Source organism: Mus caroli, unplaced genomic scaffold, assembly GCF_978045245.1.
Source record: "Mus caroli unplaced genomic scaffold, Mus_caroli_1 scaffold_11, whole genome shotgun sequence".
In the NCBI taxonomy this organism is placed as follows: domain Eukaryota; kingdom Metazoa; phylum Chordata; class Mammalia; order Rodentia; family Muridae; genus Mus; species Mus caroli.
Genome location: NW_028227266.1, coordinates 78,424,110 through 78,438,516, shown reverse-complemented (window position 1 = coordinate 78,438,516; position 14,407 = coordinate 78,424,110). Strand labels below are relative to the sequence as shown.

The following is a 14,407-nucleotide window of genomic DNA, read 5'->3' as shown; positions in this document are numbered from 1 at the left end:
ATGTTGGAACCTGTATAATGCTTGCTGTTCATTATAACTTGAGTAGGTAGGATGAAATTCGGGAGGTCACTGTTTGACATTGCCCAGTGCTGAGTGTCTTAGGTCATTGGGCAGACACAGAGCATTTCAATCATTCTAAAGCCTGCATCTCAGGAGCAGCCTAAGCAGGGCAGCTAATTTTTCCCAACACTGAGTGGCATGGGGGAAATGCTGTCTCTGACCAGTCCTGAGACAGTGCTGTAAATCCCCAGAGCTCCCTGGAATGCTGGGTGGCTAGTTTCCTGTGATTCCTTACCAGCAAGCTGGAATGTGTTGGCAACTATCTTTCTTCTTTCACAATACTGAACATTTTTCATTCCTATGGGTGAAAGTTTGTTAGTGAAGATAAGTTATCTTTAACAAGATGGAAGCTGTTCCTTTGAGACCATAGTCCCCACCCACTCTGTATATCTCTATTTCAGGGCAGGCACCACCTATAAAGTCAATGTTTTTGGGATGTTTGATGGAGGAGAAAGTTTACCACTCGTTGGGCAAGAAATGACAACTCTTTCTGACACAACTGTTACACCATTTCTATCTTCTGGTAAGAAACTGAGTTATATTTCCATTGGAAAATAGTATTATGAAACTACAATGCAAGTGAAGTGTGAGGCTATTCAGCAATGAAAACTATAACAATAATTTAAATAAATTATTGACAAACTCTTTTATATTTGTAGAAATGCTTCAAATATCCAGTTGAGCCTATTTTTTTTCACTTTTCTTTTTTCAACTTCGCATTAATTAAATACTGGATTATTTAAAAATGAGTTTTTATTAAGTGTAACTTTCTATTTTTCTTTCTAGTAATGTGATTTTCTTTTATTAAAGTAGTTATATATTTTTTACTTTGAGGGCTTACTTGGATGGAGAAAGAAGGTTCTATACATAAAGAATTGGGCAAGCATGAGTTACAAGCATAATAGTAGCACAGCCCTTTAGATGTTTTGTCTCTTGCCATAATTACAGCTTTGATGTAGGCAAGCCAGCATTTAATAGAATTAAAAGTGAGAGTAGGAGATAGAGTTTCCTCCTAAACTTTAAGTAAAAGTGCTTATTAAACCCAGTAGGTCTTAGCATAATCAGAGTAGGCTGTAAAGATGTAGGTTCTAGAACAGTACATAGCATCTTCCATTGTGAGAAAGGTTATGCACAGATGGTACTTTTGTAATTAGTAGTGTGATGAACATTGCTTAATTTTTGTTCATTTTAAAAGCGATGCAAATATGATCTGATAACATTGCAATAAATGGGAAAGTTTATAGGATGCAAGCTTCTAAAAAAAAGAATATTTACAATTAAAGGTGGATAAAGGAAAGTGTCAAATTTTGATATTTTGCATTGTTTCATTGTTTCTCTTATGATGATATTAACCGGCTTATATTTTTATTTTGTAGCTTGTCACTGAGGATATTGGGACTATTTTCTCTTCCTAAAGCACCTTAGCTTTGTATCTGTGTTTGTGTTCGTTGTCTCGACAGCTCTCAATTTGTGTATTTCTCTGCATCCTTTCCCAAATTGTCTTCCTTCTTCCTCAATTCTTTAAATGTGCAAACTTTGCTGTCTGAATTTACCTAATTTTTATCTGCAGTAGGTGAAAAACTTGAACAGTTAATAATGAAATAATAGAATAGTGTTTCGAGTTTTCAAAACGTGTCTTTACTTTACAAAGGTCTGATTTTAAGAATCATGTATCCAGTCCTCCATAACATGTAATGGTTACCTGGTGGCTTAATTATTATAAAGAATACTTTTGGCTCACTGGAATCACTTACAGTTTAGACATTTAACCAGTCCATCTTATGCTTATTTGCTAATGTCTTAAATAGTGAAGGAGAATGCTATATCTTATAGCACATCCACATCTTATTCAAGTTATTAATATTTGTTGTTAGATAGCTATGCATTCTCATTTATTATTTTAGGTATTGATTGTGTGAGCCTTTCAAACTAACCATAATAGTTTAACTAAACTCTCTAGGGTCTATGGTTGTGATCAGAATATATAGTCACCGATGGAGAAAAGGGTTGCCACTGAAATGATATTTGGAGAAAGTGATTTGCATGAATATCATTTAAGGTTAATAAATTATAGTTGTGTCTTTAAATTATGACACCTAGCTGCAGTGTTAAATAGACAACTTAGGTGGCACAGGGGACAACCTACCAACTATGTGCTTCTTATTGTCCTGTCTTACCGTTGCCATGTCAGGGATGGATTGTCTCACCAGAGCTGAAGCAGACATTGTGTTGCTGGTGGATGGGTCATGGAGCATCGGCCGCGCAAATTTTAGAACTGTGCGAAGCTTCATTTCTCGTATTGTAGAAGTCTTTGAAATTGGCCCCAAAAGAGTACAAATTGGTAGGTTTCATCAATACTGAAGACCTTTGATAATTTACTTGCTATCTTTAACACATCATAACATCCATGCTGTTATTTTTAGCTCTCGCTCAGTACAGTGGAGACCCCAGAACAGAGTGGCAGTTAAATGCTCATAGAGACAAGAAGAGTTTATTACAGGCTGTGGCGAACTTACCATACAAAGGAGGAAATACCCTCACAGGTGAGTCAGGCTGCTTTGGTGAGGTTTTGACACATGCTTTTTGGTCAGGCAGGTAGCTGAGAGGTGATATGACTGGCTGTCTTTTAAAAATCCCACTAGGCATGGCTTTGAATTTCATTCGCCAACAGAGCTTCAAGACTCAAGCTGGCATGAGGCCTCGTGCTCGCAAAATTGGAGTTCTCATTACCGATGGAAAATCACAAGATGATGTGGAGGCTCCATCCAAGAAACTCAAGGATGAAGGCGTGGAGCTGTTTGCTATTGGTAAGCACTGGAGATGATAGTGATGCCCTGAGGTGACAGGTACATTGAGGACATTTTCTGTATGAGGCAGAGGCAGGTGGATTTCTGAGTTCGAGGCCAGCCTGGTCTACAAAGTGAGTGTCAGGACAGCCAGGGCTACACAGAGAAACCCTGTCTTGAAAAACCAAATATATATATTATTGGATTCCCATGCTTACTCACACCAATGAATGTCAGAATTCTTGACCCTCCTAAACAAAATTCTAATGAGAGAGCAACAAAATTAATTAACAAATGGGGAAAAACTAATACTAATTCCAGCTTTAGTTCTTTTGGAATGAACAAGACTTATTGGTATCTGAGAAGGAGAAATAAGAAGCTTAAAAAAAAAAAGACATCCATAATACTTTGTCTTGATGGCATTAAAAAGTGGGCTTTATTTGCATATAAAAAGAAGTTCTGGAATTAGGGAAAGGAACCATATATATTTAGAGGAAACATAGCTCTGTTGTGTTTTAGGGAGTTCATTACAATAAAGGGATTTTTATATTTAAAACTACTACAGGGGAGGGAGAGATGGCTCAGAAGTTAAGCATGGTACTGCTCTTGCAGAATACCTAAGTCCCATTCTCAGAACCTACATCACAGCCACCAGGGTATCCAGAGGCCTCTGTGGGTACCTGCACTCATGTGATTAACAGACCAATATAGACACAGTGATGGAGCACTGATAAAAAGAAAAGACCTGAAGTATTTGCTTCATACCATTAATTTTTCCTGAAAGGTGCTTTCAATTTGTACTTAACTCTTTTTTTTAAGGTATTAAGAATGCTGATGAAGTTGAGTTAAAGATGATTGCCACTGATCCAGATGACATTCACGCATATAATGTGGCAGATTTTGAGTCATTGTCCAAGATTGTGGATGACCTCACCATCAACTTGTGTAACAGTGTCAAGGGCCCTGGTGAGCTTGGTCAGATGCTGGTGTGTCTGGGTGGGGACCCCCTCATGAGATGCTCAATGCCTTTAGAGGCTTCTGCCTCCTCGATACCAGGAGATCCCCTGAGTTGTGGTGACTAAAGATAACAGGGCAATTTTTAGTATCTGCATCTGGTACATGGTAAATAGTTGAGGGCTTTGTGCAAGTTAATTATGAGACTTGGTCCTTGTTACATGTGAAAATTTCTTTCTTTTTATATAGGAATATTAGAGTAAAACTGCCTTCCATTAATTTATTTTGGTTCTGGGAAAGTTAGAATGAATTTAACCTCATAGACACAGTAGAAATGGTTCCAGATGTTTGCAGAATTGCCATTACTGGTGCTAGATGTCTGCTTTGAGGAACGTCCTAGTTAAGGGACACTGCTTTAGTTCACTTTAAAATGATTTGTGTGTGTGTGTGTGTGTGTGTGTGTGGCGGGGATGGCACCAAACTAAGAAATGGTTTCTAGCTTATTTAAGGATTTATTTAGGTTATATGGCTTAGTTGATGCAAACAAAAGTGGGAAGAGACAAAATAATGGAAAGAGAGTTGACAGACACTCCTATTCTAGCACAGACCTGCTTGGGGGCGGGGCAGCTTCACTTCAGTGCTACATTATTCAGATAGCTATGACTTAAAAGTTGACCAATTTGGCTTGCTCAGTAATGTTTGGTAGCTTTTTTTTCGGCTTCCTAATGTATAGGGAAGACATCTTATGTCTGATTTCCTTTCTTCAGCTGCAGATTTTCAGGTCTGATGCTCTGCACTGATAATCCCCAAATGTGAAAAGAAGTTACAGCCTTAAAGCTTAGACCATACGAAATCACAAGAAGACATAGATCTAGAACAGTTACCTAGTTAGGGTCAGATGGATAGGGGTGCTGTTGTGGGACTTTGCATGATGTAACCATGGAAAACAGATTATGGTTTAGAAACAATATCATAACTGGGTTTGTAGTGACAGTGGAGGGCATAGAATGGTTAATCTCTGTGCAAACTGTAGGACAAGACATTGGAAGCAGCAATACTGAAGGGCTTTGCAGAATTAATGATAGATCCATGATTCTTAGAGTGTGAGGACATTTCTCTTAAACATGGGGATTGTGTAGAAGCAGTGTGTCATTAGCTGACAGTGGTTTCAGAGGGGCAGAATGAACTCGAACAGTGTGGCAGAAACACTTCTGAAGGTCTGTGTCCTTGGTTACATCCACGCTGCATATTTCATGTTCTTTCTTGTACGTCTGTCTTCAGACTTTTGCAGATATTCTCTTTTGAATTTTGAACAAAAGACTGGTCTTTTCCCTGGAGAAACAGACCAGCTGGGCAGCCAGAATTTGTAGGCTTCTGGCTTTGGGTGAACTGAGAGAATTGTCTTTTTTTTATTCAATTGGAGTGAACTTTGAATGGGGATGGAAACATCTTTTATCTGTTTTTTTTTCCTTTATTGTTTTTTATCAACTATGTAATAGTTGCAGTCATTGAAATTTCCCAGGCCATAAAACAACTTGATAATTTTGCAAGCTTGATTTTGACCCAACTGCTAAGAGCAGACATACTCACTCAATTTGGACTTATAAAGAAACCCAGAGGAGTATGTATGAAAGTGATTTGTCATGCTCATGGTCACATAAGAGCAACTCCTCTCTCTTTAAATCATTATTTGTAACAACTTGCTGTTGGTCTTAATGTATTTATCACATCAATTTTTAATTTTCTAGTTACTGTTACACATTGTTTTACCCATATCTTCCCACAGGAAGCACAACCACAGGCTATTTAAATATGCCTATAGCCATATTTAAAAATATTGATGTTTGCTAGTTTTCATTCTTTTTTTTTAATATATTTTTTTATTACGTATTTTCCTCAATTACATTTCCAATGCTATCCCAAAAGTCCCCCATACCCTCCCCCCCACTTCCCTACCCACCCATTCCCATTTTTTGGCCCTGGCATTCCCCTGTACTGGGGCATATAAAGTTTGCGTGTCCAATGGGCCTCTGTTTCCAGTGATGGCCGACTAGGCCATCTTTTGATACATATGCAGCTAGAGTCAAGAGCTCCGGGGTACTGGTCAGTTCAGAATGTTGTTCCACCTATAGGGTTGCAGATCTCTTTAGCTCCTTGGATACTTTCTCTAGCTCCTCCATTGGGGGCCCTGTGATTCATCCAATAGCTGACTGTGAGCATCCACTTATGTGTTTGCTAGGCCCCGGCCTAGTCTCACAAGAGACAGCTATATCAGGGTCCTTTCAGCAAACGCTTGCTAGTGTATGCAATGGTGTCATCGTTTGGAGGCTAATTATGGGATGGATCCCTGGATATGGCAGTCTCTAGATGGTTCATCCTTTTGTCTCAGCTCCAAACTTTGTCTCTGTAACTCCTTCCATGGGTGATTGTTTCCAATTCTAAGAAGGGGCAAAGATCCACACTTTGGTCTTCGTTCTTCTTCAGTTTCATGTGTTTTGCAAATTGTATCTTATATCTCGGGTATACTAAGTTTCTGGGTTCATATCCACTTATCAGTGAGTAAATATCATTTGAGTTCTTTTGTGATTGTGTTACCTCACTCAGGATGATGCCCTCCAGGTCCAACCATTTGCCTAGGAATTTCATAAATTCGTTCTTTTTAATAGCTGAGTAGTACTCCATTGTGTAAATGTACCACATTTTTTTGTATCCATTCCTCTGTTGAGGGTCATCTGGGTTCTTTCCAGCTTCTGGCTATTATAAATAAGGCTGGTATGAACATAAAACACAGAAGAAATAAGTGCTCTAAAGACACTCAACACAGACAAGCCACTAGTGTTTTCTTCATAGAACACAAGATGTGTAGAAATGGTAATGGGGTAGGGAACTTGGTCTAGCCTTAGAAAACGAAGAAGTAGAATTGTCTGGATTTAGGTCCTGTTTAGTAATTATGTAGAAGGGGTTGAGAGAGGAGAGGGCATGAGAGATGACTCAGAGGTTTTGTGTCTAGGTGACATTTTAACTAGTGGTTTCCGAAAGAACAGGAGAAGAACAAGAAGAACAAGGCACTCTGGCTTGACTCTTCTGAGACTAAAGGAATCCTTTAGCCATTTGTTCAGAGAGGCCAATGGGCAATGGGCTTTCGTACAGATTCATCATCTACTTCCCATGTTAAAGGGAGCCTGTGAAAACTTCTATATAGACCAGCACTCTTTCAAGCTAACTTCCTCCTTCACCACTTTCCTCCAGAAATGAGAGTGTGTATCTTTTATCTTCACACACAGGTGACTTGGAAGCACCGACTAACTTAGTAATTTCAGAGAGAACTCACCGTTCTTTTAGAGTGAGCTGGACACCCCCTTCTGACAGTGTGGACAGATACAAGGTGGAATACTACCCTGTCTCTGGAGGGAAACGCCAGGAGGTGAGCAGGTGACCCTTAAGCACTTCTTCCCTATAGTGAAGACTGGGTGAGCCTCATTAGAGCACAGAGAAAAATGTTGGGTGAAAGAAAGTCAAGAGATGAATGAAGAGTGGTACTCTGTTCCTCTCAGGGCAGGTGCTTCTTTTTGGACCTCATTAAAGGGAAATAGCTTTAAAAATGTTCTTAATGGTTTCTAAGTACTGTAGAATATCAGTCCAAGTTTTCAAACAAGTTAATTGATTCATAAATTTGGACTAGACTAATAAAGTTGACAAGGGAAACTTACTAAAGATGGCAAATTTTACTACTTCTACAAACATGGATATCATAGCTGGGAAAATAAATTACGTTGTCACCTGAGATCGCTCTGTAATCCAGTAATTTCTCAAAATAAAGGGCAAAGTCTCCTGGGATATCTTCTAAACTTCCTGCAGGTGGCTGTTTAGAGGTCTCTCAGGAAGAATGGAGTTGAGCATTCTTTTTTATTTTCCCTTCCAGTTTTATGTGAGTCGACTAGAAACTAGCACAGTGCTGAAGGATCTGAAGCCTGAGACTGAGTATGTGGTGAACGTGTATTCTGTGGTTGAAGATGAGTACAGTGAGCCTCTGAAGGGCACAGAGAAAACCCGTAAGTCAGACATGAGACAGCAAGAGGGACAAGATAGCTCCATTATTTCATTTCCAAGACAAACAGGGGAGGGGACATGCAAGACTTCTGCCAGCCTTTGACAAATCCATTGTGTCCCAGTCATTGATGTGTGAAACTTACATCTTAAGTATCTTAAGTATGTTGTTGTTGTTTTTTAAAAAAAGAATTAAATGAAACAATGTGTTGGTGACTTCTGTCTTAAGTTCTATGACTAAAGAATAAAAATAGCTTAGTGATGTTCCAGAAAAAGGGATTAAAGTCTCAGTAAGTTTATCTATTTTGGCTTTCATATTGGCTTCATTGGAATGCCATTTGTAATCTGAACTTTGAGCATTCTCCTCTATTTATTAGTTGGAATGTGTATCCCGGAGAATTCAGTGCAATGAACACTGATGGGTTTTTATGGGTGGAAGGAGCTATAGTCACTCATTAATTTCTCAAGCAATACATTCTCTATTTAGCATATATGTTTATTAATAAAATAGGAAACATTTGTTCGCAGGGATCCAGCTGATATCCTCTTTCATATTTTCCTAGTGCCAGTCCCCGTAGTTAGCCTGAATATTTATGATGTTGGCCCCACCACTATGCATGTGCAATGGCAGCCTGTGGGAGGAGCTACTGGCTACATCGTATCATACCAACCTACTCGATCTCCAGAAGGAACAAAGCCCAAAGAGGTGAGAGATGGCTGTTTCTTAATTACTTGGGGTTTCTCAGACTTTATAGATTTATTACTACATTACAGTCATATTATACTGCATATACTACATATTATCAATTTATAATATCATACCCTCCCCACCAAAAAAAAAACAGAAATGAGGTTTGTGACCTGTAGCACACTAAAATGATTGACACAAAAGAAAATAAAATCTCCAGTTCTTATATTTGGGTGTAAAAGCTGTGTTCACAAATGGTTACAAATGGGCTTCTACTGCATTTCCTACTAATTGGAAGCATTTGACTTGAATGTCTTATTTCCCTCTGGCATTTCCATATGTAGATGCGTGTGGGGCCAACAGTGAATGATGTGCAGCTGACTGGCCTCCTTCCTAACACAGAGTATGAGGTCACCGTCCAGGCCGTCCTGTATGACCTCACTAGTGAACCTGCCAAAGCTCGGGAAGTCACATGTAAGATGTTGCTTTCTTCTGTTTCTTATTGGTGTAAAATTGACACGGATGTTAGTGATACTTTGACAATTAGTGCATGGTTATAGTTATTAGTCTTTCCCTTTTAGTTAGTGTATGAAAAAATGGGCATCAACTGTGCGCTCCTTATTTTGTCTTCCTACTTCATATTCCCGTACCATCCTTTCTTTCTCTTTCCAAGTAGAACCCTTCTGAATATCGTGGTTATGTCATGTCATGTTATGTCATGACTGATCAACAATCAGTCTACCTACCTAACTATTATGTATCATCTGTCTGTCTGCATATTTATCTATCTATCTATCTACTTATCACCTACTATCTATCTATCTATCTATCTATCTATCTATCTATCTATCTATCTATCTCTATCTATCTATCTATCTATCATCTTTACATATATCTATTTTTCTTTTCATGTTTAATGAAGCTTATATTCAGACATATAATTAATGGAGTTTAGAGTTGCTCTTGGCAACGTGTTAATCAAGGAATGGACATGAAATAATAGTGTATTTTTTAGAAGATCTATTTATTTTATTCTATGTGTATAGATATTTTCCTGCATGCATATACGTGTGCACCATGTGCATGTCTGGTGCCATGGATCCCCTGGAACTGGAGTTACAGATAGTTTTGAGCTTCTATGTAGATGCTGGGAATTGAACCAGGGTCCTCTGGAGGAGCACCTAGTGGAGAAACTGCTGAGCCATTTCTCCAGCCCAAGAGTTCATGTTTTAATCTATGAAGTACACTATGTAAGATATATGAGACTGGGACTATTTACAGTTTGGAGAAGGATATTTAGGGGGTTAAGTTCAAACATTGTTGAAGTGAAAACTGGTAGTTAAAAATTCTTAGTTCAAGTCTGTCATCTCATCAATCTACTCAATCCCACAACACATTGCTCATGCATTATATCCCAGTCATCAGGCTTGGTGCTGGGGATATACCTCTGAATGATGCTAAGCAGTGGCTGTGGGGTGCTTTCTTGGTCTGCAGTTCTTTTGTGTATTATTCCGTGTCTTGGGCTGATGAGGTTTGTTGCCTTCTTTACGAAGTTTTCTGCTTGGAGAAGAAGAAATTTCTGTGATAGATGTATGGCTTAAATCTAGTGCTCTTTAGCCTATTGTAAGGAAATTGAAGAAGGAACTTCAAGGGTGAAAAGGATATTGAGAAAACATAAAAATCATATGGCAGAGAAAAGAAAGAGCCCACCAGTATAAATTTATTGACAACATGTAAAGATTTATCATTTTTATTTGTTAGATCCTAACCAGTGCTTGAGGTTTTGTGGATGGGGTAGTGATACATGAGAGGGTGGGATTTGGTTCAGATTGGAAACACATGTTCAGTGGTGGCTGGGATAGAGAACCCAAGATTCACAGTGGTATGTCAGACAAATGGAATAAGGGATCCGAAAATGGTTCTAGACCTCAGTAGTGGAAAGGGGAAGAGGGAAAAGATGCAGATGCAAAGAAACAAAAGCAATGAGAAGACAGAGGGGCGCAGAAGTTCGGCATTAGAAACAGGGCTTCAAGAAGAGAGACTTGCAGAGTTGAAGTGAAGGATGAAGAGAAACGGTCCAGTGGGCAGCTAGAAGGAGGAACATCTATTATAGGAAGAGAAAAAAAAGTAGATCCAAGGATGATGGTGCACAACTTTAATCCCAGTGCACAGGAAGCAGAGTCAGGCAGATTCCTGTAGGTTCAAAGACTAGTCTGGTCTACATAATGAGTTTCAGGACTGCCAAGGCTATGTAGAAAGACCCTGTCTCAAACCAACCAATCAACCAACCAACCCCCAAAACAAACAAACAAACAAACAAACAAACAGAAAGAAAGAAAGAGAGAAAGAAAGAAAAAAGAATTAAAGAAAAAGAATAATGTCTTCTGCCTATTTTCTTTTCCTTTTTTTGGTTTATTTTTAATTGTTTTTTATAGTCCAGACTTTTACCCTGCTCCTGGTTCACCCTCCAACTCTTCCAAATCCCACACCTCCTCCCCACATCTCCAAGAGGATGTCGCCTCCCACCTCACCAGACCTCCCTGGGGCCCCCGAGTCTTTTGAGGATTAGGTGCATCTTCTCCGACTGAGTCCAGACCCAGCAGTTCTCTGCTTTATATGTGTTGGGGGCTTCATATCAGCTTATGTATGCTGCCTGGTTGGTGGCTCAGTGTCTGGGAGATCCTGGGGGTCCAGGTTAGTTGAGGCTGTTATTGGTCTTCCTATAGGGTCACCCTCCTCTTCAGCTTCTTCCAGCTTTTCTCTAATTCAACCATAAGGGTCAGCATCTTCTGCCCATTGGTTGGGTGTAAATATCTGCATCTGACTCTTTCAGCTGCTTGTTAGGCCTTTCAGAGGGCAGTCATGATAGGCCCCTGTATGTAAGCACACCATAGCATCAGTGAAATGTCAGGCCTTGGGGCCTTCCCCTGAGCTGGATCCCAATTTGGGCCTGTCACTGGACCTCCTTTTCCTCAGGCTCTTCTCCATTTTTGTCCCTGCAGTTATTTCTGACAGGAACAATTCTGGGTTAGAGTTTTTGACTGTGGGAACGCAAGTCCATCCCTCCATTTTATGAGCCATCTTTCTACTGGAGGTGGACTTTACAACTTACCTCCCCGCACTGTAGGGCATTTCATCTAAGGTCCCTCCCTTTGAGTTCTGAGAGCCTCTTGCCTCTCAGGTCTCTGGTACATTCTAGAGGCCCCCCCCCCCCTACAAGTTCTATGGTTGCCTGTTTCCATTCTTTCTGCTGGCCCTCAGGACTTCAGTCCTGTTTTCCCTAATACCTGATCATGTTCACTCTTACCCTCCCTGTCATCTTTCCCACCCAGGTCCCTCCCTGCCTGCCCCACTTGTGTGATTGCTTTCTTCTCCCACCCAAGTGAGATTGAGGAATCCTCACTTGGGCCCTTCAGCTTGTTAGCCTCAAGTTCTGTGAATGGTATCCTGGGTATTTTGTACTTTTTTGGCTAATCCACTTATTAGTGAGTATACACCATGCATGTCCCTCTGGGTCTGAGTTACCTCCATCAGGATGATATTTTCTAGTTCCATACATTTGCCCGCAAAACTCATGATGTCCTCATTCTTAATAGCTGAGTAGTATTCCATTGTGCAAATGAAATACATTTTCTGTATCCATTTTTCTCTTGTGGGACATCTGGGTTGTTTCCAGCTCCTGGCTATCACAAATAAGTTTGCTATGAACATAGTGGAATACGTACCCCTGTTGCATGGTGGGACATCTTTTGAGTATATGCCCAAGAGTGATATAGCTGGGTCTTTAGGTAGATCTATTTCCAATTTTCTGAGGAACCTCCAGATTGATTTCCAGAGTGGTTGTACCAGTTTCCAACCCCACCAGCAATGGAGGAGTGTTCCTCTTTCTCCACATCCTCTCCAACATGTGCTGTCACCTGAGTTTTTGATTTTAGCCATTCTGAGGTGGAATCTCAGGGTCATTTTGATTTGCATTTCCCTGATCACTATGGACTTTGAACATTCTTTAAGTGCTTCTCAGCCATTCAAGATTATTCTCTTGTGAAATCGCTGTTTAGTTCTATACCCCATTTTTTGATTAGGTTATTTGTTTCTGTGGAGGTTAACTTCTTGAACTCTTTATATATTTTGGATATTAGCCTTTTTTTTTTTCAGATGTAGGGTTAGTGAAGTTTTTTTTTCCCCCAATCTGTAGGTTGCCAATTTGTCCTAAGCACACCATAGCATCAGTGAAAGTGTCAGGCCTTGGGGCCTCCCCTTGAGCTGGATCACAATTTGGGCCTGTCACTGGACCTCCTTTTCCTCAGGTTCTTCTCCATTTTTGTCCATTTGGTGTCTTGCTTATAGAAACTTTTCAGTTTCATGAGGTCCCACTTACCAATTGTTGATCGTAGAGCCTGAGCCACTGGTGTTCACTTCAGGAAACTTCCCCCTGTGCCAATGACTTTGAGACTCTTTCCCACCTTCTCTTCTATTTGATTCTGTGTATATGGTTTTATGTTGAGGTCCTTGATCCACTTGGACTTGAGCTTTGTGCAAGGTGATAAACATGGATCTATTTTCATTCTCTTACATACAATCACCAGTTAGACAAGCACCATTTATTGAAGATGCTATCTTTTGCCCACTGTATGTTTTTGGCTTTTTTTGTCAAAGATCAAGTGTGTATAGATGTAGGGGTTTATTTCTGGGTCTTCAATTCTATTCCACAGACTGACCTGTCTGTTTCTGTACCAGTACAATGTTTTGTTTTTTTTTTTTCTTTCTTTTTTTTCACTATTGCTCTGTAGTACCACTTGAGATCAGGGGTGGTTATTCTCCCGGAAGTTCTGTTATTGGTGATAATTGTTTTGGCTATCATGCGGTTTTGTTTGTTTGTTTTTCCATATGAATTTGAGAACTGTCTCAAATTCTCTCCATGTCTTCCCATGTCTATGAAGAATTGCGTTACAATTTTGATGGGGATTGCATTGAATCTGTAGATTGGTTTTGGTAAGATGGTCATTTTCACTATGGTAATTCTACCAATTCATGAGCATGGGGAATCTTCCCATATTCTGAGGTCTTCTTCAATTTCTTTTTCTTTCTTTCTTTCTTTCTTTTTTTTTTTTAAGATTTGAAGTTCTTATTGCTTGGTAAGAGTTACACCTACTATTCGTGGCTATTGTGAAGGGTGTTTTTCCCTAATTTCTTTTGCAGCCTGTTTATCATTTGTATAAAGGAACGTTATTGATTTGTTTGAGTTAATTTTATATCCTGCCACTTTTCTGAAGTTGTTTGTCAGCTTTAGTAGTTCTCTGGTAGAATTTTGGGGGTTGCTCATGTGTACTATCATATCATGTACAAATAGTGATTCTCTGACTTCTTCCTTCCCCCTGATCTCCTTTTGTTGTCTAATTGCTCAGCTAGAACTTTGAGAACTATATTGACTAGACAGAGGGGGAGTATGCAACCTTGTCTTGTCCCTGATTTTAGTGGGATTGCTTCAAGTTTCTCTCCATTTAATTTCATGTTGGCTGTTTATTTGGTATATATTGCTTTTATTATGTTTAGGTATATGCCATAAATTCCTGATCTCTCCAGGACTTATTACATGAAGGGGTGTTGTATTTTGTGGAAGGCTTTTTCAGCATCTAGTTAGATAATCATGTGGTTTTTTTTATCATGAGTTCATTTATATAATGTATTATGTTGATGGATTTTCATATATTGAACTATCCCTGCATCCCTGGAATGAAGCCTATTTGATTATGTTGAATGATGCCTTTGATCTATTCTTGGATTTGGTTTGTGAGAATTTTATTGAGTATTTTTTGCATCAATATTCATATGCAAGATTGGTCTGAAGTTCTCTTTCTTTGTTGTGCCATTG

At 39.4% G+C, this 14,407-nt stretch overlaps 1 protein-coding gene across 2 annotated transcripts in view; it reads left to right on the top strand.

Moving 5' to 3' along the window:
- Window positions 1–14,407, top strand: part of Col12a1 (collagen type XII alpha 1 chain) — a 119,993-nt gene that overhangs the window by 37,311 nt on the left and 68,275 nt on the right. For both annotated transcript variants that reach the window (XM_021172383.3, XM_021172385.3), the window contains exons 17-25: window positions 462–583; window positions 2,252–2,401; window positions 2,484–2,603; window positions 2,703–2,867; window positions 3,666–3,812; window positions 7,085–7,224; window positions 7,723–7,852; window positions 8,411–8,553; window positions 8,880–9,009. In XM_021172383.3, coding sequence (XP_021028042.1) covers window positions 462–583; window positions 2,252–2,401; window positions 2,484–2,603; window positions 2,703–2,867; window positions 3,666–3,812; window positions 7,085–7,224; window positions 7,723–7,852; window positions 8,411–8,553; window positions 8,880–9,009 — 1,247 coding nt within the window. The remainder of the gene's footprint in view (window positions 1–461; window positions 584–2,251; window positions 2,402–2,483; window positions 2,604–2,702; window positions 2,868–3,665; window positions 3,813–7,084; window positions 7,225–7,722; window positions 7,853–8,410; window positions 8,554–8,879; window positions 9,010–14,407) is intronic.